This window comes from Bicyclus anynana, chromosome 24 (genome assembly GCF_947172395.1).
Source record: "Bicyclus anynana chromosome 24, ilBicAnyn1.1, whole genome shotgun sequence".
Lineage (NCBI taxonomy): Eukaryota > Metazoa > Arthropoda > Insecta > Lepidoptera > Nymphalidae > Bicyclus > Bicyclus anynana.
The window spans coordinates 2,629,955-2,656,652 of record NC_069106.1 but is presented as its reverse complement, the minus strand read 5'-3'; the positions used below and the strand labels follow the sequence as shown (position 1 = coordinate 2,656,652).

The following is a 26,698-nucleotide window of genomic DNA, read 5'->3' as shown; positions in this document are numbered from 1 at the left end:
AACTAATTAAAGTTATGTCATGTTTTCATGGAGATAATGAAAGTCCAACATATAAAATTGAAGTTACACAAACGTATAGTTAATTCATACTGTTCAACACTAAACTTTTTTTCGCTTAGGTATATAATCATTAACTCTGCAATAAGATTTTACACATGTAATTTCAATCGTAATTTGGAAATAGGTGTTAATTAGCTTCCGAAATTTGAATTTGAGAGAGCAAATAAAAAAAAAAAATAAAAAGTTTGTAATAGAGATCATGACTAGGTTTTTATATATTGAATTTATGAGATATTCGGGTAAATAAAGTACATATATATATAATATGTTTAGGTCAACATAAATACATGAAAAACTAAGTATAGATGCTTAAAAAATAAATAATATTCTAAAGTTTTAAATCAATCAAAAATCTTTTAACGTAATTAGATGAAAAATTCGTACAAGTTTAGCTTCCTTTCTTCAAATAATGAAAAATAACACATGTAATCAATGTGTTATTTTCGTTATTTTAAATATAAACGTAAACGCACAAATAACAAAGATATTTCTATTTGGTTGAACGCCCACATATATATAAAGATCTTTCACACATCATTCTTTTGTGTTTAGAGCGTTTTGATTTATGTTTTAGTAAATATAATGTGGATTTACACTATATCATCTCACATTGGAAATAAACAACTAACTTCACTTACATACATTGTATTTGCGATTACATTATTTAAAATTACGAGTATACATATCACATTTTCGTATAACAGAATTTAGATTTCAAAAACGCTTACCGCTCATGAGTCCGCTCACACGCCCGCTCGCAGTGCCACCACAAACAAAACCTAAAACTCTCGCCGCAAACCGCGCAAACAAAATTCATACTTGTACGTAAAGTAGAGTGATATTAACTAGCTAGCGTCCGCAGGCGGGTTTAATTTGAAAATTTTCGAGCCCTAAGTCTGAACATCCAGCTAATGTGTGCAGAGAGTAATAACTCTATGCCTAACTTGGTATTTAATAACTAACCTTATAAGATTTGTATGATATAATAAACTAGCGGACGCTCGCGACTTTGTCTGTGTGAAATTAATTTCTCACAAATTCCATGGAAACCAATTTTTCGAGATATAAAATTTTTGGGATTAGGATATTGAGCAACATAAGTTGCTCAATAGCTTCCGACAACAAGTTATGTGACCGAGGACATCCAAGTGAGTTGTACGGAGCCGCTGGATGATGGCGAATTAAGACCATGTGTTTTGGAAGTCCATGCAAGACGACTATGTGCATTGTCCAGCGGCGGACGTCCATCGACTGTTAAGGTGATGATGATGATGATGGTGATGATGGTGATGATGATGATGATGATGATGATAATGAATGTTTAGATAGTTGTACTTAAATAAAAAGGCTAAGCTAATTCTTCAAGGAATGAAGGTAGTTCCACGATATTCAAGCGTTAGCGAACAAGAGTAGGTAGGGGTGAGAGGGAGCATTTAGTGTATATCTCTTTTTTTAAGACCGCTTAAAGCCTTTTGTCTTTTGCCTTTTTTTAGCCTTGATAGCCCAGTGGATATGACCTCTGCCTCCGATTTCGGAGGGTGTGGGTTCGAATCCAGTCCGGGGCATGCACCTCCAACTTTTCAGTTGTGTGCATTTCAAGAAATTAAATATCACGTGTCTAAATCGGTGAAGGAAAACATGAGGAAACCTGCATATCAGAGAATTTCTTAATTCTCTGCGTGTGTGAAGTCTGCCAATCCGCATTGGGTTAGCGTAGTAAACTATTGGCCTAACCCCTCTCATTCTGACTGAGGAGACTCGAGTTCAGCAGTGAGCCGAATATGGGTTGATGACGACGAAAGCCTTTTGTGAGGCATTGTTTTACAGTGAATGAAAACCTGAGATCTCAGACCAATTATTGTATAGGACCTGCCTCGCTAGACGTTACTTTTCTGTCAAAGTATATGATCAACGATCTAATGCGATTATAAAAGCTGTCTCTATAGAATCGATGTTAAATAATGTTGTAATCGTGTTCGTCGGTTAAAGAGCTCCGTAAAAATACCTTTTTGTGTAATTGAATTGTGTAAAAAACGGGCAAAAACTTCTAGTATAATATAAGATATATACAAAATCTAAGCTTGTTTTCCTCAGAAAATGACAGACAATTTTGTTTGTGACTATGAGTGCGATACAGGTCCTTCTATAATTGGTCTGAGCCTGAGATCAAAAATGATATTAAGAAATTGTTTTATCGTATTATCATGTTTAGATAGTTGTGCTTAAATAAAAAGGCTAAGCTAATTCTTCAAGGAACGACGGTAGTTCCACGAAAGTTATGCGTGAGCGAACAAGAGTAGGTAGGGGTAAGAGGGAGCATTTAGTTTATACCTCCTTTTTGTAAGACCGCTAAAAGCCCTTTGTGAGCCATTGCACTACAGTGAATCAAAACCTGAGAGCAAACTTTATATTCCTCATTTTCCTCTTTAGGCTCTTTTTATGACAAAAAATATGTTTAGTTACATTCCCCTTGCCAACCGTTTAGTTGGAAATACTTGTTTACTACGGAAAAACGAAAATTAAAGTGGAGTTGTAAAATTTTTTTTGCAAACATTTTTTTTTCTTTACGTTTTATTCGATGATGATTGTACCCTCTTTTGAGAATGTTTGTATGGGTAAGTACTACTTTTAAATGTGATTTAGTCGCCAATTCATAGCCGTGGCTACGAAAATAATATGAACACAAATACTCCAGTAGTATTTTATAATTTAAACTATCGTGACTGTTATTCATATTAATTGATTATGGCTAAAACTCACGTGATATTACGTCGGAGTATGCCCGACTAGTTTCGAACCCATACGGGGCCCTTAGTCATGAGCTGGTTCTTGCATCGCGGCACGATCCAAACTGGATCCAGGATACTCCAGTAGTACATCGTACTACACCCATGTCATTCTAGTATTTGTTAAAATGATAACTTTATCTTATAGTAAATAACCCACTAATCCAAGAAATTTCCATATAGGAAGTATACATTGAAAGAGAAGAGATATTTTTTATATCAGCACTACGAGAAGCTCCAAATACGCTTCATGATAAGAACGAGTAAAGTCGCAGCCTATGGCGAACCATGCCTTGAAGGCCTCTTTTCTCTTGACTTCCCAGCGTGGAATCGAATCCAGGACCTCCAACTTGTAAATCCACCGCGCACACCACTGCGCCACGGAGGTCCTCAAAAACTCACTTTAACATTAAATAAGTTGGAGACGAAGACGGGTGGGAACCTATTCTATATCTTTGTAGAATCAGGATCTAATAACGTTCTGGAAATACGATCTAGTGTTAGACAAATCAGTAGGTACGTACACAACGTATTTGGTTCTTTTCCTCCTTGCGTACCCACCCTGCCATGGCACTGGCACAACGAGCCTGCCAAGTGAACAAGTATCGCACGTACCTAGTATGTAGACCATGTTCTTGGTCCAGCGCTGCAGCTCCTTGCGGATGGCGCGTCGTTCCTGCTGGCACCGCACGAACGAGCACTCTGCCATGGCACTGGCACAACGAGCCTGCCAAGTGAACAAGTATCGCACGTACCCAGTATGTAGACCATGTTCTTGGTCCAGCGCTGCAGCTCCTTGCGGATGGCGCGTCGTTCCTGCTGGCACCGCACGAACGAGCACTCTGCCATGGCACGGGCGCGGCGAGGCTGCCAAATGAAAATATACATTATTATTTAGTTTTTATATTACTAGCGGACATCCGCAACTTTGTCCGCTCTCATCATGTCAGCCGATGGACGTCCACTGCAAGACGTAGGCCTTTTGTAAACTTCCAAACATCACGATCCTGAGCCGCCTGCATTCAGCGAATACCTGCGGCTCGCTTGATGTCGTCAGTGCACCTGATGGACGCGTCCGCTCTCAGACCTCCTTAATCCGACCCTCTTGTAACATCCATTCTTATTGTTGTCTTATTGTTGTCTAGTTACTAACTGTAAATTACCTCCCTGCCAAATTTAATCTTTATACCTTGGTATATGGCAGACCTAAAGGTAGCTCCTAGTTCGGACTACTTCAGTATTTCAGTCGAGTACGAACGTTTTTTGGGCGGTAAATCCGAAAATTGTCCGTACTCGACTAAAATACTAAAGTAGTCCGAAGTAGGCATATGACATCAATGACACATCAAATGTTATCGCCGCGTTACAACGACTTGCGGTACAGACGGCTCCAGTGTGCTCGTGGCGTTCGAGCCGTCCACATCTCTTGTTGTGTAATTCTTTATGGGTTACTTGGGATAGGGGGGAGAGACTTGAGTGGAAAATGGGAGTGTTTGTTAACAGTCAAAGGATCTTTTAACTCTACACACAACGTTAACAAGTACGTGACTTCACTCAAGATCATTCTCTGTTATTCTAGGGTCTTATTTTGGTTACAGTTTAATTTGTTAATTAAGTTGTCCTGACAAATGTTGTAAATCATAACCTTTGTTCAACATTAGTTTTCTTATTTTTGTAATCACTTCTGAGTCTGCTAAAACAAATCACACGAATTTACGGAATCCTAAAAAAGACGGTATTTAGAACAGGATTTAGCCGGTGCAAGCTAATCGATTATACCATCAGAGCGGGCTAACGCAATTGCGCCGCATAGAAACGTTAGGAAAACTTAGTTTATCACTTTATTAACATTATTTTCCTAGGCTTTTAGGTTGTAGGCAGATGGTGCTTAGATTTAAGAATCATTGAATTTATAGTGTAAGAAAAATAATACAACAAAAAACTAAGCAATTTTATGCTTATAGCTGCCCAAATAACGGCTATGTGGAATGGTCGCACGACTGTTGGCTGCATTTATATTATGATGATGATGATGATGATGATGATGATGGTGATAATGATGATGATTTATAAAAAAAGTGTGTGTCAGCTCCGACGAACTAATGGAGTTTACTCTTTCAGATCGACTGTCTAAATGGGTGTATGTTGCCACGCAGCATACACTATGTATGTCTCAATATAACGCCTTATAAGTGAAAGGTGCGCAACCGAGGTGCAGCAGGCTGCGGCGAGCGCCCACCAACAGAGTGCAAATGCGTGCGCACCCATGTGCACGCTGTTGGTGGCAGCGCACGGTGAAAGCTGCGCAGAATAGGTTGAGCACGAAAACGTAACGTTGTCATTCGTTCATCGAATTATACTGCTTATATTTTTTCATACCGGGGGCTATATTATCGATTCTTAGGAGTAAACTTTTTTATTCTTTACAAGTTAGCCCTTGACTACAATCTCACCTGATGGTAAGTGATAATGCAATCTAAGATGGAAGCGGGCTAACTTGTTAAGAAGAGGATGAAAATCCACACCCCTTTCGTTTACACGACATCGTACCGGAACGCTAAATAGCTTGGCGGTACGTCTCTGTCGGTAGGGTGGTAACTAGCCACGGCCAAAGCCTCCCACCAGCTTTAAAACATAAAATTGAACATTTTGAAAAACCCCCGAATGTCATGAAATTTTTAATTACACTCTCGATCAAGTCATCAATATTCTCTTTCAGTGCGCTTTCATTTGAAACCCCACTCGAGTATAACATTTGCGGTTATTCATGACCACTTTAAGCCCCCAAAACTTGTAAACGGCTCAACCGATTTTCATCAAACATATAACTGGCAACACTTGCACATAAGCCACCTTTAATAAAAAATAATCGGTTGTCTGCAAAGTCGGTTAACTGACGATAGTTGAACGCGACGACGTCATAAGAAAATACTGATGGAATGATTGCATTTTTCAAAAGAAATGATATTTTTTCTAAGATACTGTTTAATAATCTTCATAGACCAGAATATACTTTATTTCTTGTAAAAAAAGTTGGCAACCCTAGAGCGAGGGAACGACGCATGACGTCATCTTTTTTCGAGTCAGCAGCTGGCATGATTTAGTGTAAGATGGAAACGGGCTAACTTGTTAGGAGGAGGATGAAAATCCACACCCCTTTCGGTTTCTACACGGCATCGTACCGGAACGCTAAATCGCTTGTCGGTACGACTTTGCCGGTGGGGTGGTAACTAGCCACGGCCGAAGCCTCCCACCAGCCAAAATTCGGGAGCTACAGCCACAGACAGACAGATAACCCTTTTTTTGCGTCGGGGGTTAAAAAGCTCCACTGCATAGATTAGGAAATAGGAGAAAACCCCGTTTAAATTGTGCACAAACATTCTGACACTGCTCATAGTCTGCAGCGTTACGGCGTCTTGAATAAAATAAGGAAATTATCGCCGGCCGCCCGATGGGGTGCATTCGACCCCCCACCCTGCTCTCATTTGAAAAAGAAAATTTTCGGTGCAGCTCGGTTCGTATTTTTGAAATACTCAACTGTTTTCTGAGACGGCCCGAATTTGCTTTTCCAATATTAATCAAAAGAATATATCAATTAACAAAATTGGAGTGTTTGTTTGTAATTTTAAATTAGGTAACAGTTTGTCATACATTTATATTGTCATAATCTATTAATAAAATTTGTGTCTGTCAGCTTGTTCCGGCTAAATTTGGAAGCAGCTGGACCGATTTTGACAGGATTTTCACTAGCAGATACTTCTTTAATATTATAAGGAAAATATCGCTGACCACCCAATGGGGTGCATTCGACCCCCCACCCTGCTTTCAGTTGAAAAAGAAAATTTTCGGTGCAGCGCAGTTTGTATTTTTGAAATACTCAACTGTTCTCTAAGAAGGCCCGAATTTGCTTTTCCGATACCTACATTTTTAATCAAAAGTAAATCTATATTAATTAACAAAATTGGAGTGTTTGTTTGTAATTTAAAATAAGTAACAGTTTGTCATTAAATGCATATTAAAGTACATTTATACATTTAAATATATCCTACTAATATTATAAACGCGAAAGTTTGTATGGATGTTTGGATGTTTGTTACTCTATAACGCCGCTACTACTGAAGCGATTTGGCTGAAATTTGGAATGGAAATAGATTTTACTCTGGATACACATAGGCTACTTTTTATCACGAAACATCCATGGTTTTCCGAGATTTGCGTAATGATGATTTTGATGATATGAATGTTACTCTTTCACGCCTCGACTACTGAACCGAATTAGCTGAAATTTGGTATTGGTATCAAGATATATTATAGCCTGGAATAACACATAGGCTACTTTTTATCCCGGAAAAATCCATGGTTCCCGAGGGATTTGTGAAAAACTAAATTCCACGCGGACGAAGTCGCAAGCGTCCGCTAGTTAATAATATTTGTGTCTGTCTGCTTATTCCGGCTAAATTTGGAAGCAACTGGACCGATTTTGACAGGATTTTCACTAGCAGATACTTCTTTAATAATATAGGGAAATTATCGCCGACCACCCAATGGGGTGCATTTGACCCCCCATCCTGCTTTCATTTGAATAAGAAAATTTTCGGTGCAGCGTATATTTGAAATACTAACTTTTACGGTCCGATTTTGCTTTTTATTTACTAATATTATAAAGAGGAAAGATTTGATTGTTTGTTTGTTTGCATTGACCCGTCCGTCAACCCGCATCGGAGCGGCGTGGTGGACTAAGCTCTGGCCCTGTTGGTTGAAAGGTTTTTTAGCCGTGATAGCCCAGTGGATATGACCTCTGCCTCCGATTCCGGAGGGCGTGAGTTCCAATCCGGACCAGGGCATACACCTCCAACTTTTCAGTTGTGTGTATTTTAATAAATTAAATATCACGTATCTCAAACGGCGAAGGAAAATATTCGTGAGGAAACCTGCATACCAAAGAATTTTCTTAATACTCTGCGTGTGTGAAGTCTGCCAATCAGCATTGGGCCAGCGTGGTGGACTATTGGCTTAACCTCTTTCATTCCGAGAGAAGACTCGAGCTCAACAGTGAGTCGAATATGAGTTGGTAATGATGAATGATGATGATCCTAAAACTTAAGTCTTATTGGATCACCTATCTGTAGCTATCCTATAAAGTACCACAGTAACTGCCAATATAAAGTTATTAACACATCTATAGTCCTAAGAAGAAAATCATAACCAAACCTCCGTTGCAGGGTAATAAGAAAATTATCGCTGAACGCCCGAAGAGGGGGGGTAGGGGGGTTCTTCCGAAATCCACCCCCCCATTTTAAAAAGAAAATTTCGGTTGAGCGTGATATTTTTAAAATAAGAACTCTCCGTGGCATATTCCGTGGAGAGAGATTTTAAAATAAGAATAGTTTCGCGATACCTACCCCCTTCCCCCCTCCGTCTGGGGTTCGGGATAAGGGAGCGTCCGGTCCGAACGATTACTACCCTCAAATAGAGTGATCGTAATCAGCTATAATGTAAGCTAATATTATAAAAAAATTAAATCAAGTTTTGTTTTTTGTTTAATCGTTTGTTACGAATAAGCTACGAAAGTATTGGACTTATTAAAAAAATCTTTAACAATAGAAACCTACATTATCAGCAAGTAATATAGGCTATATTCTCACAGGTCACACCGCGGGGGTTGTTTATACCGATTATTTATATGAATGAGGTAGGTATTCCTAAAATTTCATCAAGTAAAAATCTAAAGTATAGATTACATTTATATAAATTGCATAATATTAATCAGAAAAAAACCAAGCAATTTAGCGTTCCAATAAGCTGCGTAATATTATAGGAATATTTAAGAAGTAATATTTTTATTTCATGTATTTTTGTCCATTGACGAAATTATTTTTAAAACCGGATTTTATCCGAAAAAGCGAACATTAGGTAAATTAAATTTTACCTGTTGAAAACATTAGTTTATAAGTAACATAAGACGTCGATAAGTTAGGGATGTTTTAATCACTTGGTCAAGTAACATGCTCGATACAAACGGTTGTGCAAGAATTCGGGGGCTAAAATCGGGGGTGGTTTGGGCATATTCGGAGGGTGCTAGGGTGTTCCTTGATGAGTGGAGGTTTTTCGTGGATCGTGGATCCCTGGCCGGGGGTCAACGACCGGCGGCGACTCGATCCAGGTAATTGGATCTAGCGGATTGTATTGGCTTAGCTTGCAGGTTCGATTTCACTGGCACTACGGTTTACTTTATTTGTTTAATTTTGAACCAATTCTAAATGATAGATTTAGCGTAACGCGTCTGACGTTCTAAGCTTTAATTGTACTTTTGGGAGATTAGTGTAAAAAGACAAACAACGTAAGTATAAATATTAAAAAAAAATAGATTGGTTAAGACTGAAATCGCCCGGCATTTTGGAGGCCATTCCCAAAATTATAGTACAAATATTGGAATAACTAAGTAAGATACTTGAAATTTATTTATTTTTTATAGATAAGTCAAGTTTTCGCGCATAAATGCGTTTTAGCAAACATTAACAGAGTTTTTTTTTTAATTTGCAGGGCGATTTTAATTTTAGTCTCAACTTTCACTATCCAAACTCTATCCTATACCTATCAATTTATGTTGTTCGGTTTCTACAGGACATCGTTCCGGAACGCTAAATCGCTTGGCGGTACGTCTTGTCGGTGGGTTGGTAACTAGCCACGGCCGAAGCCTCCCACCAGCCAGACCTGGACCAATTAAGAAAATCTCAAATGGCCCAGCCGGGGATCGAACCCAGGACCTCCGTTTTGTAAATCCACCGCGAATACCACTGGTTTCCGTATCTATAATTGCAAAAAAGACGAGTTTGTTGTATGGGAGAGACCCTTTTATATTTATTTTATGCTGATTTTAGTATAAGTATTTTAAGTGTCTAACTATCGTGGTTTAAAAGATACAACATACAGACGGACGGACGGTCCCGTTTTACCCTTTAGGCACAGAACCCTAAAAAACGTGCATCACAATGTTTTGTGTATCTAGCCTTAATCGGTAAGAAGTCGCCAAATAAATTTGCGCTCGAAAATTAAGAGAAACGAAAATAGCTCACAATAGTCTAAAAAACTGTTTCAAAAAGAGTTTTGAACAATGATGGCAGCAGAATTAAAACTGGCCGTAAAGAATAAGTCGCGTCAGTAAGGGGTTAATAAGAATAAAAAAAAAAACATTCCATTTTCAAATCGTCGCGAATTAAGAGCCGAAAATATTTCTGGAAATTATTCACAATAGTTTAAATTTTCCAAGCAAAATTGTCTGAGAGACAGTGGGAGGATATTGTGAAATAACTAATTGACGCCTCGCGGTTTCACTCTTGGTTCCCGTTCCCGTAGGAATATATAGCCTTCCTCAATAAATGGGCTATCTAACACTAACACACACAATCATGGAATTTTTCGGACCAGTAGTTCCTGAGATTAGCGCGTTCAATCAATCAAACAAACAAACAAACTCTTCAGCTTTATAATATTAGTATAGATGAAACCTTGCTTTTTTTAAAATATTAATTAGGTACCTAATGCAACATTTGCCAGATTGTTATAGTTACTATACTATTTTTTAGAATCTAAAATTTGTTAGCTCGGTAGCTTTCAAAGAAAACAAACAGCTGAGCCTGTTTGGCATTCTCTACTCACAAGTAACGTGGCTTTTTACTGGTACAGGAATTTTTAAAATTGTTTCAGTATGTACAGACACCCCTACAATACAACTATTCAATTTGAAACAGGTAAAGTTTTAAACTTTACCTGTTTCATCAGTATAGATTTCAAGTTGATTTGAAGTGTAATAATAAAAATATCAAAAAATAAATGAGAGAACAAAAAATATCAATATTATTCATTTGTTTATTTATAAAAAAAACAAAGTCTTCTAAGCAGGTAATAATTCCCTGTCCCCTCTGGATAAAGTGTATGCTACGAATAAGTTCGAAAACAGTCCAGCTGAACCATAACACCTGCTTCTATTGACTGTTTTACTTACTTCACAATTTTTCCCGCTAGCTCTTCGACTACAAGATATTAAAATGACAATGAGAAGACAAATAAAACTTTGAAAAAGTAAAAATTGACCGAAAGGAACACAGCGCTCCGCCGAAAATCTTTTTAAAAAAGTACAAAACTTGCGAAAGGGGGGAACGCTCCCAAATCCTACCCCCTTTTCTGGGCAGTTATGATCGCTGCTTGGATAATACGGTTCAGTATGATTGTGAAACAGGTCTTTAAAGATTGTTTCCAATAATTAAAACTAGTAGGTAAAAGAAAGAGCCGTGATAGCCCAGTGGATATGACCTCTGCCTCCGATTCCGGAGGGTGTGGGTTCGAATCCGGTCCGGTGCATGCACCTCCAACTTTTCAGTTGTGTGCATTTTAAGAAATTAAATATTTGCTTTTATTGTAAATAAATAAAAATTCATACAGTTTTAGCTTCCTTACATTAAATGTGACATTTTTTAATATGTGAACTATAAATTTAAACGCACAAATATCAAAGATATTAGTAATTTTGTTTGACCGCCCATACAAATCTAACGATCATTATGAACCTACGACGTCATTAAATCGTACCATTTTGTATGGGGCGTTTTTCAGGAATCCGCAGCAGCGCCGCAAATCTGACCCTTTAAATCCCTGTAGCTCCGAAAGTAATGATCGCAGATATCCTGTTACTTTTACAAAATTGCTTTACTATTAGCGTACTCTTAATTTATATACAATTTAAAAAACAGTCATCATCCCTATTGCCTCTGTCTGAATTGTTACTTATCATTTTGAGAGATTACTAAACTAAAATAAAATTGTAAAGCTTTTCGTATAGAACAAAAAAAAGAATGCAGGAATAAAGTAACAAAGCAAATTATATTTAAAAAGTATCGTCATACTAAGTCTATTGTCTATAGTTCTATGGAAGTGGCCTCACGATGTTCTTATTTTAAAAATCGCTCGCAGCGTTCCAATTTCGTTATTAAGAAGGTTTTTGCTTTATGAGACTGTCCCAAGACGGTACAAAGGACTGTCTTGGCCATGTTCATATTTAAAAAAAAGATAATTACTTTTTTAAGAACGCTGTGTGGAAATTTTTACTTTGAGTCGCAGACTAATACAAAAACGTAGAGATATATATTATATTCTGACTTGTTAATTAAAAACAAAACATAACATTATTGTTCTAAAATAAAAATATTATTTTTAATCAATCAATAATAGTAACTTTATTAATGACTAGAAGACGCCTGCGACTCCGTTTGAGTTCAATTCTGTATTTCAAAAATCCCGTATCGACTATGGAATTTTCCGACTGATGAGGTAAGACTGTAGTCAAGGGCTAACTTATAAAGATTAATAAAAAAATAAAATAAAAAATGATAATTTCGGTAGAATATTGCGTAGAAACCATCACATGAGTAGAATACGCTCTCTTACTATAATCTAATATTTTATTTATTGCTTAACCCGCTAACATCTTTGACTGCAACGTCACCGAATATCAAGAGGGATCAAAGAGATCAGTGCAGTCAAATATATTTATTAAATGAAAAAAAAAATAATGAAAATTGATTTTTTTACAAAATTTAATTAATGAAAGTGATAATAAACTAATATTTTCATGTAGGTATGAGATCACTACCCCCCTTTCTTTCAATTAAGTAAGGCTTTTGAGGATTCGATAGCTCTACTTGTGCTTATGATTCATAAATTGCGAAGCTCCTTCTATACTCGTTTGCCTACTCTGTGCTTCGCCTGAAAGAGGCTTTAAATGAGAAACATGTAAGTGTAAAGGATTTTCTTCAAGAATATTGCATGATAAGATTTTTAATTAACTCTAATTTTGAAAGTATTTTTTTTTAAATAAAAAATGCATTATTTTTTAAAAATATCTTTCAGTTACTATGAAATGTCCACAACGGCAATGCTTTGATTAAGAAAGAGGGATTTTGGGCTTACCCGCCACGCTTCTCCAATACGGATTTACGGGACTTAGACTTACGATAAATCTATACATATAATAATGACTTATATCAAATTGAATATAAACAATATTAATTTAGTGTAGTAGGTACATGGAATAAGGGTCCAAAACAAATAGATATTAAATAATAAAAGTTTACGATTTCTTCATCATATCTCATCAAAATCCGTTCTTAGCGGACGTTTACAAACTATGAACTACCTCCCTACCAAATTTCATCTTCACGTCAAGCAGTTTTCGAGAGTCGATCTATCACTTTATATACATAGGTACTGTTACATCGTGTGGTTCCCGTTTTCGTAGGAATAAGGGGATAAAATGTAGGCCTCGGGTATAAAATATAGACCTGTAGTCTAATCAAAACATACAAACAAACAATTACATATTTTCTCTTTATAATATTAATATAAATTATATAGACCTATCCGGAATAAAACCCAGAGCCTTATTTAAAAACTACATTGTCACCAACTATTCCAGCGAGGTCGTCTACATGCAATCTAATAATAATATTAAATAAATAATAATAATAAAAAAGCGACAACGCGAGGCGACCGGCGAAAAACGTTGCAAACTAATTAAAAACATCAATTCCGAGAGCCCCGGGTACTGAAGAATATTTCAAATGCACTCACACACACACACACCACCCCCGTGCACACACGCGAGAGCACACACACACGCACCAAGTTAAAAATAAGTCCCGGGCCATACCGTGAGAGAATGGTTTGGGTACTGCTGAAACGCAGAACCAGGTAACTGCATAGCAAAATTTTAAAAATAGAACAGGAGTAGGCATTGCATCCGTCAATAAGACACTGGTGCTAACATGTAATCAACGAAATAATCTCGTGAAAAGAAATAGACAAACAAACAATGTCGGTGTAACCGGAAATACCACTATCTCTTTCATTGCATTGACGAAAAAAAACTGATATTTAAAAATAAATAAAAAAAATCAAAGAGTCTTAGAGATGGCGCGTTTTGTGAGGAGGTTCCTCACTCTGGAACTCAAAAGCAACGGGAGACGTTTTTTCTGTTAATTTTTAATACATTTCTCTGTATACATTTTGTATTTTGCATTTTTGCAAAATTAAGTAAATAGATGAGAGAAATAATCGTAATGTAACACCATCAATTCCTTAACTCTAATTAATTAAATAAAAATCTATCATTGTCATTTTCAAAGACAATATATCAAGACATAATATGTTTGATATATTGTATGATGCATATCAGTAATTCAAAAGGATGATAAGAAAATCAATCATATTCTCTATTTACGATAAACTTCCACAAACTGCTTTTCAATAAAAACATCATTAATTTCACTACAACGCAGTTACAATGTTTTGCGCCAGATCCGTCGCGTATCTCGAACTTATCCGGCGCGGGGGACGGGTATACCCGGGTGTCTTAAGGAGGAGTGAGACGGCGAAACCCGGTTATCGTAAATTGATCTAGGGGGGAGTAGGGGGAACCCAAATTTGACAGCGATTGAAATTGGCGGCAAGATTATTGGTTAGCGTTTTTTTTCCTGTGAATTAGCATGCATTTGTTCCCGCATCGGTTTTTGCATTCGGATGAATGAGTATGGATTTTTGCATCCGTGGCCGCTGATAAAAAAGGAAGATTGTATCTATGGTCTGGTTTGTAACGTTGTTATATAGGAAACAATAATTTTAAAAAGATAATATCTATGTTTATCTTGTAATTATTATCTTTATCAGCATATTTTCATGCCTCACTACAGAGATAGTCCTCCCTTATTACGTATTTACCTATGTTTTTATGTGTGTATCGTATATGTTGCCAGTGCTGACCTACGTATCCGACTTGATCGCTAAGTATGGGCCTTATTAGAAGGCTCTAATATTTAATAATAATTATATATATATTAATATATATAATTATTATCAAATGTTTGATGCGATGCGATACGATGTGGATCCGTGGACGCCTGTCATTTAGATTCTTCTCAAAAAAAACAATCAGCAAAATTGTATGGTAGCGAAATTCACCAGCCGGCTAATTCACTATCTTCAACGTAGCACACATTCAAGATTGACATATACGAAATTGAGATTCTATGTAAAAATGTCATCCGGGGCTTACTGGTAGATAACACACAGTAGGTAAATGACATTTTGTCAATAATTGATGTGACGTTTATTTTAATCGGTAGATAATAAATACCAAAAATGTGAATTGGCCAGCTGGTCAACGAATCTACACTAAATAAAGAAAACAAAATAAATAAAGCCTTTTATTTCCAGTTTAAATTTACAATTTTGTAATGTGTAACTATTATAGGGTATTTAATTTAAAAATCTTCATTTTTGCTGTAACCCCTTCAGGTAAAGGCCTCCTCCAAAGATTTCCAAAAAAAAAAAATGGAAATCTACACTAAATATTTACTGTATATTCGCTAGATAAATCATTAATGGATAATATTTTTGAAAGTGGTCGCGTAAAATTTCGTTAAAGTTATCAAAATGTGAACAAAGCGCTCACACGCGTCGCCCCAACTTTCCGTTGTCCACAATTCAATAGAAACTTTGCGTGTTCCGACGTTTTAGGTTATTAAACGTGAATCAGCTTTAGTTTATATAGCGTATCGACAAAGAGCCCGTGAGCTCTAGACCTTCGCTATTTTATAGAAGCTGAAAGTTTATCAGCTCATGCTCCTAGCATAAGTAAGTACGGTAGCCAATTATGAAGTTTGGACCGTGCTGGCTTTGGGAGGTAGCAGGTTTAAAGGATCCAGACCTTTAACTGTCTAAGTAAAAAGTGTAATCCTACTAATATTATAAACACGAAAGTTTGCATGGATGTATGTTTGTTTGATCAATCAGTTAATCAAAAATCATTTATATCAAGTAGCCTCAGTTTACAAGCACTTTTGACACGTCAGTTGACTATTTGTAAAGATTCTACCACCGGTTCGGAAGGCAGGTTCTGCTGAGAAGAAACCGACAAGAAACTCAACAGTTGCTCTTTTTAAAAAACCATACAGTATTATAATTTACAATTATTGATGACAACATTAGAATTTCTTATAGATTTACTTCCTGTGTGAAGGTGGAAGCTGATCCAATGGCCTCCAATCCTTTATCTTTAAGGAACTCATTAATGGTGTAGTAACCTCGACTAAGTAAATTTGGATGTTTGTTACTCTTTAACGCCGTTACTACTGAAGCGATTTGGCTGAAATTTGGAATGGACACAGATTATACTTTGGATTAACACATAGAATACTTTTTAACCCGCAAAAATCCATGGATTCCCGAAATTTGCGAAAACCTGATGATTTTGATGGTATGAATGTTTGTTACGCCTCACGCCTCGGCTACTGAACCGAATCACCTGAAATTTGAAGAAGAGATAGATTATAGTCTAGATTAACACATAGGCTACTTTTTAACCCGGAAAAATTCATGGTTTCCGCGGGATTGGTGTAACACTGAATTCCACGGGGATGAAGTCTGCCAGATTTTTCATATATCCTCGGCATAATAGGAGAAATGCTATTCCTAGTCGCCAGTCACTTAGCTTCGCAACCTTCGAAAAATACTATATAATTTGAGCCTTCAAGGGTCTCTAGCAAAAGGTTGCCATGAAGCCGAGTGTCTGGCAAATCATTTCTGGGATATCATAGCTAACAAACTTACAGCTTTTATAAAATGACGAAGGTCTGGGGTCCACAGGCTCTCCGTCTATAGCTTTTCCTTTCAGCTTGTACTAGTGCGAGCGTACAAAGTCAAAAATATTGTCAACTAAGCGGGCTAACTTGTTAGGAGATAGATGAAAATCCACACCCCTTGAGGTTTCTACACGACATCGCTTGGCGGCACGTCTTTGCCGATAGCCACGGCTAATTAATGTATGTGATACTATATACAAATATTTGGTGTCTAAATAATTGTTAGTAAATTGTATGTTTATAGTTACTTTACCAACAGTGCGTCAGATATACCTACTTTGTCCTCAAAACGCGACACGAAACTATTTAGTCAGAGTTTCGCTCAAAACGCGAAAGGAAATGGAAACGTGGCGTCGACTGAAAACTTCCTATTGTTTAACTTTCAATGACAACTTTGTGTGCAAACTTAATATCCGGCCTTTTTGGTTTAACTAAATGTTGTATTTTCAATTTTGTTGGCACTTTTTAGGTCGGTTTTAGTACTATTTTTAACGGCCTCCGTGGCGCAGTGGTATGCGCGGTGGATTTACAAAACGGAGGTCCTGGGTTCGATCCCTGACTGGGCGGACTGAGGTTTTCTTAATTGCTCCAGTCTGCCTGGGAAAGGCGTACCACCCAAGCGATTTAACCTTCCAGTACGATGTCGTGTAGTAACGAAAAGGGTGTGGATTTTCATCATCCTCCTAACAAGTCTGCCCGCTTCCATCTTAGATTGCATCATCACTTACCATCAGGTGAGATTGTATTCAAGGACTAACTCGTAAAGAACCTGCCAATGCATAGCTTGAAGCAATGTGTTAAAAAACATTTACTTAGTCGAGGTATTGAATCAGTTTCCATCTTCACACAGGAAGTAAAACTATAAGAAATTGTAATGTTTTCATGTATGTACATGACATACATACTGTATGATTTTTTTTAAAGGACAGAACTGTCGAGTTTCTTGTCGGTTTCTTCTCAGCAGAACCTGCCTTCCGAACCGGGTCGACCTCCACTAGGTGGACCGAAGACATCGAGAGCTTTGCAGGAAGCCGCTGGATGCTGACGACTCGAGACCGTTTTGTTTGGAAGTCCATGCAAGAGGTCTATGTCCAGCAGTGGACGTCCATCGGCTGATAATGATGATGATGATGATCAGGTTAAGAGCGCGCAGCGCGTCGGTACGATATAGATAAAATTCGCAGCGCAAACGAGACGTCGAATTATGACTTTCACGTGAGTGAAAAGCATGGAGCGATTGATTAAGCGATGACGAGCGCCAAAACCATTTTTACCTAATTGCAAGTAAATTAAACAACATAACGAAAAACAAAATGGCCATGTTCAAGATATATACCTATTTTTCTACACAAAACAAAAATTTAAGAAAATAAGTTTGCTTTTCCTGAGATTGAAAGCAAAATGTGAGCAAAATATGTATTTTTCAAAAAATAAACTATCGAGAAAAATTTTACAAATTGTCTATTTTGTATAGTCATAACGAACCCAAATATCAGGCTCTTAACTTTTCCAGAATCTGAGATCCAGAACCATTTGTAACCACCAAATTACATGCACACTCTTAATATCCGTTAATGTAACTCACCGATATAAATAAATAGTATAAGAGTGTAAAGCAAAAGTTTCATTCAAAATGTTAACCGGCGTAGCCTGAAAACTTGCCATTGTCCGCAACTCAATAACAACTTGTAGCCTCTGCCCGCGGTGTGCGCTAACTTTCATATCTGACGGTTTTGGAAGCGAGCGTGACATTATATCAAAACGTAGAAGAAAGAAAGAATGGCCTTTTTAATTTCAAAATATTAAAAAAAAATCGGTTGTCTGTAAGAAAATACTGATGGATTGATGCAATTTTCAAAAGAAAATGTTCGTTTTTCTAAAACACTGTTTAATAATCTTCATAGACCAGAATATACTTTATTTCTTGTAAAAAAAGTTGGCAACCCTAGAGTGACGGAACGACGCATGACGTCATCTATTTTCGAGTGTGCAGTCGGCTCCATCGAATTATAAGACGTTGTCACGTCAAAAATAGGTGTTACTTTGCAAAAGTTTACTATAAATAGTGACTATGTTTAATTAATATTTTTAACTCTTATTTATTTAATTTTCTTTTTTTTTAATTTTTAACAATGTTAATATAAAAATATAATACAAAATGCTATTAAAATTTATAAAAAAATAAACCCTCCCGCTGCGTGACATTTGAGTGCCCAAGCAACCGGTGGTCAGGGCTTCAGAGTGAGGAACCTCCTCACAATACACGCCGTCTCAAGAATTAATATTACTATTAGCTTCTTCATCTTCATTTTTGTTTTTTTTTTCAACTTGAAAAATGTATGAAAGCTAAAAATATAAAAATAATGTTTTTAAATTTTTGTAATGCATTGCAAACAAAAAGTAATAAACTAATAGATTACCTCTGAATAATTTTAGAGGTAATCTATTAGTTAAACGTACAATGCTTGCTTATTATAATTAACGTACATATCCCCTGATAATGTTCGGAAATCCAACCGAGTGGCTACTGTTGCAAGCTTCAAAGTAAATTATTACTGTAGTAAAAATCCAACGCTTGCTGCATATAATTACTGTACTTATCACCTCATATTAATTACGTAATTAATAGCAAACAAAATGTGATTTACCAGAATCGAATCATCAGAATTCAAACGCGTTTGAAATTCGAACGTAAGCTCGTTCAGAAAGTCAAGTACGCCGATGTTAATGATGACGTTTATCTATGGAAAATAAATAAGGAACTATTACACGAACCAGAATTGAAATGCGTTTGAAATTCGAACGTAAGCCAAACGTTCGGAAAGCCAACCGAGCGGGTACATACTAGTTGCGCTGCGAAGTTGCGAGCGGCGCCTAAACAAGCGATCAACAAAAACAAAAGCGCCCCGAGCAACAGGTACCCGGTCGCCGGTGAGACTCAACTGTCACACGGTTCGTTACGTGAGCTCTTACACTATCACGACTTGATGACATGGCCATGATATCGTGGGCACATCTCATTCAGAGTTTTTGTAAACGTAACTTTTTTTTTCTTTACAAATTAGCCTTTGACTACAACCTCATTTGATGGTAAGTGATGATGTGATCGAAGATGGAAGCGGGCTAGCTTGTTGATGGAGGATGAAAATCCACACCCCTTTCGGTTTCTACACGACATCGCATCGCGCTAAATCGCCTGACGGTATTTCTTTGCAGGTGCCAGTATTATACCAATGCGCCGTTTAGAATTTAATAATTATTGATATAATTAGGCCAGAACTTAATACCCTAGCCACAATAAGGGCCCACAATTGGGCCAGGTCTCCCTCTAAATTGGATCCTTTATATGGACCCACCACGCCTCTCCAGTGCGAGTTAGCGGGCTTAGGGTCACACCTACCTCTCCCAATATATCACTCTACCATCTTAATATGCATCAAAAAATAACTCAAATCGACAAAAAACCAAATTCAGTCAAAAAATCTAACGTTATCAATAGATATATAAATAAAATTAATGTCTGTGATTTAACTGAGTTTTCTAACGTGTTTATATTTAGAAGATACCAAACTAGAAACGAGCTTTTTAAATTTTGTCTGTATGTCTTTCTGTTTGTCCAGCCTAATCGCTGAACCGATTTTAACTTTAACGGGACATTCATTGGAATATAGAGAAAGGTTTACAACAGAGACGAATATCTTAGCATTCCATGGATTCACCATGCAGGTGCAGAGTCCATCGCGTGGTAGAGAGAAAAACACCGAGCAAAGTCCAGGACTTGTGAGTACTGGATGTAGGGTTAATGAATTCCTTGACGATCGATCAACATTCACCTTATCCGCTCGTGTTGTTCTCCCTGCCTATCCAAATTTGGTAATATAGGCATCTTTTAATCCCGAAAAATCCATACTTCCCACGGGATTTGTGACAATTTTAATTTTACGTAGACGAAGCCGCGGGCATCCGCTAGTTACTAAATAAAAGTTATACCATCCTTTTCTTTAGTAATACGGAAGTATACCCTTACTCCTAATAAAGCTAATTCCCAAACAGAATAACACGTACCAACTCGTAAATCCCCTCTACCCAATTAGCAGACCATACACAATTCTAATTACCCCAAAAATCCCCCCTTATCCCCGAAAAAAAGGGGGTCAAGTAAGCGAGAGCAATTTAATGTTCCCGAGCTGTATTGATTCCCGGCATTCTTTCACACAGGCGCGTCCGGAAGCTCAACCCCCACTTTGCCACCCCCACCTTTGGGAGGGATGAACGGGGGTTAAGAATTTTTTCGGCGATACTTGATTGAGAGTTTTTAAGATCTAGATTTTGTATTACGTAGACTATTTATAAAGCTCTTTCTTACTGTAACAATAATAAAGAGAAATTTTAATTTGCGCTATGTGTCGGTCTTTCGCTTCTATATTTTTTATCTAAGATCTGAATTAGAAACCACCTTCACCCATCTGTTTACTGGATGAAAAGTTTTTTATTTGATATAATCTATATATAACGATGACCACACCGGAGGGTGTAGGCTCGAAACCGATCCGAGGCAAGGACTTCCAACTTTTGAATGTGTAAATTTTAATAAATTAAATATCACGTGTCTCAAACGGTGAAAACAGCTTTAAGCAAATTGCTTGTGGGTACTTCATGGCATGTGTAGCTGGTCTTTCATTGAAGGCCATGCTAATTTAATTTATTTGTTTTTTTTTTCGTGTTTCATTTGTAAATTCCTATTATTTTGATTATTGTTTACAGAAAATCCCATCCGCTCCGCTATTTGGTATAAAAAACTTTTCATTTAGTAAACAGATGGGTGAAGGTCGTTTCTAATCGGGAAGGTTACCTATTTAGATTCCGTTATGTAAGTAAACCCTATTATTACACAAAGCAATTTCATATTACTGTCACAATATTTACGGTTTAGGAAAATGGACGAAAAGTCTGCTGCAGCTAGACATACTTCATTTTATGAAGACGGAAGGTTTGTCAGCTTATGCTTCTACATTATGGAAGTAGTAACGAATTATTATTAAAGATCAATATTTAAGGGTCGCTTCCGAAGGGTGACAACGAAGCTAAGGGTTTGGCAACTGGGGAAATTATATTTTCCCATATTATGTAGAGGAAATTATTAAAAACATTGATTTTTGATGATAACCCTCAGAAAATATCAATTTTTTTTTATTACAATTGTTACAAGGATCCAGATACCCTCGAAACCTGCTACCTACCAAAGCTATCACGATCCAAACTCCATAATAGGAGCAATGACAATCTTTCAGCCTTTAGCCTCAGAACCACATAATGTACCACGCAATTCGTAGGACATTGTGGCTGATAAGTTGTATAACTAGTAATTATTGGATAGAAGCAGGCGTTACTTTGCGGAAGTTCATCATGAATTAATTTACTTTGCTATGATACGCGAAAAGTCGACGAACCCATACGACAACGTCACCCAGGTCCGACAAAATACTCTCTACGTACGTTTCACCCCGAAACCGGAGCATTCTTAGGAGATGTTGACTCTACAACGTGCAATTGCAAGTCTTTGCAAGCAATAGCAAATAAATTAATATATATTTACTAGTAATTAAGCAACAGTAAAAAAACAGCTATGAGCTGAGAGGAGGGTACCATAAGCAGTTTACCATAAGTTGTTACTAACCAGATTTTTATTACTGTTCCATAATTAATAGTTAAACTTGGTAGGTACCTATGATAGGAGCTTAGGCTAAACTTCGAGCTCTCATTAGTGAGGTACATGTAGCGATTGCAGGCTCTTTTTCTAAGATATATCTGTCACAAACAAAACTATGCTCTCGCGCGGTCTTTGTGAATTTGTGAAAACAGGGAAAACTAAAAAAATGCCAACATTATAATATAACTCGAAAAACCTTTAAAATATGAAAGCTCATGTTTAATTTATGGTTGTAATTTTAATTTTAGTTGCTCCAACTCCAGACGGAGGTCATTGTAGAGATTGGTGTACACCGTCGGAGAAAATGTATGACGTCATCATCTTACTAAAGTTATTATAGGCGAAAGTTTGTATGTAGGTGTGTAGGATTCTTATTCCTTAACCAACCGACTGTAACGATTTGGCTGAAATTCCACATTGAAATAGATTAGGTAGACCTTGAATTACCACATTGACTTTATTATCTCACTATCATTTATATCGGGAAAATCCATGCTTCTCACGGAATTTGTGAAAAAAGGGAAAAATATAATGTAAACGGGTCGTTTAAAAACACTGACATTCTAAATTCTATACACTAATAAAGATTGACGGTCTCCGTGGCGCAGTGGTATGCGCGGTGGATTTAATGACGGAGGTCCTGGGTTCGATCCCCGGCTGGGCCGATTAAGGTTTTCTTAATTGGTCCAGGTCTAGCTGGTGGGAGGCTTCGCCCGTGGCTCGTTACCATTCTACCGACAAAGACGTACCGCCAAGCAATTTAGCATTCCGGTACGATGTCGTGTAGAAACCGAAATGAGTGTGGATTTTCATCCTCCTCCTAACAAGTTAGTTCACTTCCATCTTAGATTACATCACTTACCATCAGGTGAGATTGTAGTCAAGGGCTAAATTGTAAAGAATAAAAAAAAATTAAACTAAATTCTAAATATTTATAAAGGTAAGTGGTCATATTTATAAACATCATGGAATCTCGAAAAACGCTCTCGACATAGAAAAAATAAATTTGGTAAGGAGATATATTATGTAGACGTCCGAAAAGAAAGAATTTTGGGAGAGGTCTGGATTAAGGAGGTCTAAAGGCGGCTGAAATCGCGGGCGATCGCGTCTATCTCTAATATTAGTTAAACACTTGCCCAATGAAGAAGTCAATTGTTTAATAAACCAGCAAAATAAACAATATATGAAGTCTATATAAGATGTCTTTTGTTTTAGGTATTTGTTGTCTTTTGTGTATTATGTGTTTGTGTGTCCAAATAAAATAATTTTCTTTCTTTTCTTTCTTTCAAAAGTAAACAGCAAAACAAGAGCACAATTTACTAAAACTAACACATTATTTAGGTTGATACACGACAGAGGACATGAAAAATTAAATAATAAACACAACTAATGGCCCGTGTGCACCAGCCTTAGCGAGCATTTTGTCTTTTTCACGGCTTCAATTTAAAATTTTATTTCCCCGCTTGACCTAGGGGGGTAAAGGGGGGAAGTAAGACACTCATTATGACCAATTTCGCTCCCACTATTTTTCCTACCATTGTTTCTCTGATGGCTCATTTCTCTCTATTCAGGGTTTTGTTAGGTCTTCAGATCTCGCCAAGACTTGTCTGTCTTTGTTTATTTTTGGGTAAATAATGCTGCCTTTTTAGGGTTCCTCGGTCAGTTGAGCGAAATTTTAATAATTTTGATGTTAGTTTTAGCAAAACTTATCTTACTGTAAAACAATATTAGGAAAAGTTAGATTAAGTTTCTTATAAGATAATATTTACTATTGTAGTGGATAAAATTATGTTTGAGATACACTAATAATATCTAATATCTATATTTTTCTATACTAATAATATAAAGCTGAAGAGTTTGTTTGTTTGTTTGGTTGAACGCGCTAATCTCAGGGACTACTGGTCCGATTTGAAAAATTATTTCAGTGTTAGATAGCCCATTTATCGAGGAAGGCTATAGGCTATATATTATCCCCGTATCCCCACGGGAACGGGAACCACGCGAGTGAAACAGCGCGGCAGCTATTACAATAATAAAGGTTTTATTCAAAACTACCGGACCCGGTCAAACTTAGCTTTAACCTATTAAAAAAACACTTGAAAACAATGATAATTTGATACCATAGATTAGTTACGTCCCTACAAAATCACCACAAAAAGTGATTCGAATAAAAAAACATGAGCTCACACATGCACACTTTTGTCTTTAGTTCAATTATTTATACATAATATATAGTTTTTACACTTCCTGAATACACAACTCGACATTGTAGACGATATTTAGGTATTATTTGCATAAATAACGTTCGTTGTTGACCACAACTAACATTGAAATGTGGAAATTTCCTCTTTTGAACGCCTCATTTTACATGACCTAGTAACACATCTAACAGTATTTAACATCATTGCTTGAAAATACCAAAAATATAAATTTTACCAGCAAAAAATATAGTCATACTCGCCTTCAATTCATGTAGAGACAGGTCCCAATAAAAAGTTCATAGAACTCAGCGCAAGCCCTTTGTTAACTTGGTCTACAGGTTACGCGGTTACAGACAGACTTCGTATTTATTACATATATATATTGTGTATATAGGATTCCCTCTCGTTTCTCGGTGGCTTGGAACCGGTTGCGATGGTGTATCGATATCGTCCCACGGATATAGGAAAGCCTTCGCTCAAATTCGAATACAAATGATTAATAGACAGTGTCATATTCTATTGAATTCAATTCAAATACGCTTTCAGAATTTGATGCTTACCTACAAAGGTACATTATAGTGAATATATACAGGGTGCTGGGGAGAATATAACTCCATGACTATGGTTATATTCTTTACCGAAAATTAATTAAAATTGTTCAAGGAATCTTTGTGTTCTAAAATTAATATTTTCTGGGTAAGTAATATTTCTTTTGTAAGTAGAAAATCTGTCCCTTATACGCATCTTTATAATTATAACGTAGCTAAGGTTTCCGTATTTTAAAATGCAATTAAGGCTAGTGTCACTTGGATAGTCGGAATTATTTGAATTACTTTTATGAAAACATAAAAAGTTTTTATTTATTAGGTAATAAAATATTAGCTATGCATTTCGGCATCTTTATGTGGACTCGTCAACATCGTGATGTTAGGGGAAATCCTCCCGAGCATCCTGTATTGTGTATATTTATCTCTATACATAAAAATTGGACAGACACGTTGAATACAATTTAGCTTGCTATCCAGAGGGGTAATAACGTCAGCGTATTGGGTACCTTGCCTCTGGGTGAACAATAGGCTACTTGCCTCTTTTGTAAACAGTGTTTAAACTGAAATATGGAAGTATTATAAGCTACATTTTATTTTGTCCCGTCAATAATAACCAGTAAAAAATTAATATAAATGAAGAAATATCTGCGTAAAAACACATTAGCAAGTGACGTCATTCATAGAGATAACATGGCGTTTGTTGTAATGTGATTATATCACGTCACCGCAAGCGGCAATCACAAACCGATGCTTTGTAGCGAATGACGTAATAGTTTATGATTGGCGTTTGCGGTGACGTGATAAAAATACAATTTTGTTTTATAAAAACATTACAATTACGGGATTATTTTCACAAACAAAAACATTCTAGGCATCTAAACTACCTCTAAGCAAAATCTTCTTAGTTTTGTACAGCAGGCGAGTAGCCTATTAGGTGATGTGTATTTCTTATAATTACTTGTACGACTAAATAAATATTTCAAAGTTCATTAACATCTCATAGTCGAAAGTTTGTTGAAATGTTTTCGACTAAATAAACGGTTATATTTGCCATTTTCAGCGTGTTTCAGTGAAAGTTCAAAGAACCGTTGCCTAACACGTCTATCGAGTGGGTCGGCGAGACAGGTCGCACGGTTAGCGGGCCAGACGAGACACACACAGACCTATTCATCCCTTGTCTGTGCTTGTATATTGTTCTAACAGCTGATATCCACTGGCGTGCACTTCATAGATGCAAAAAGCACTGACTACCCTAAGGACGCAATACAAACCTATTTTGAAGCACATAATACTTTGGACAAGGAATTTTCCAATTTTTTACTTATACCTAGTGCACAGCCTAGTTAAAAACCTTATGCACGCCACTGCTGATATCGGATAGAAGCAAGCGTTACTTTGCGGAAGTTCATCATGATTATATAATGATTTATTTATTTTGCTATCATCCGCGAAAAGTCGACGAACCCATGCGACAACGTCACCCAGGTCCGGCAAAATACTCTCTACGTACGTTTCACCCCGAAACCGGAGTATCCTCAGGAGATGTTGACTCTACAACGTGCAATTGCAAAGTCGTTGTAGAGTCAACATCTCCTGAGGATGCTCCGGTTATATATAAATAAATCATTATATAATCATACTGCTGATATCGTCTTCTATAAGTATTAAAGACAAATATTCTCGTTTCTGTTGTCGTTAT

General features: G+C 36.8%; 1 protein-coding gene across 7 annotated transcripts in view; it reads right to left on the bottom strand.

Moving 5' to 3' along the window:
- LOC112046247 (mushroom body large-type Kenyon cell-specific protein 1) overlaps positions 1-26,698 on the bottom strand; it is a 280,699-nt gene that overhangs the window by 180,089 nt on the left and 73,912 nt on the right. For 5 of the 7 annotated variants that reach the window (XM_052889128.1, XM_052889126.1, XM_052889127.1 and 2 more), the window contains exon 2: positions 3,602-3,713. The exons of 1 other annotated variant lie outside the window; for it this stretch is intronic. In XM_052889128.1, coding sequence (XP_052745088.1) covers positions 3,602-3,695 — 94 coding nt within the window. In that variant the 5' untranslated portion in view covers positions 3,696-3,713. One more of the 7 variants, XM_024082824.2, reaches the window with a different exon arrangement.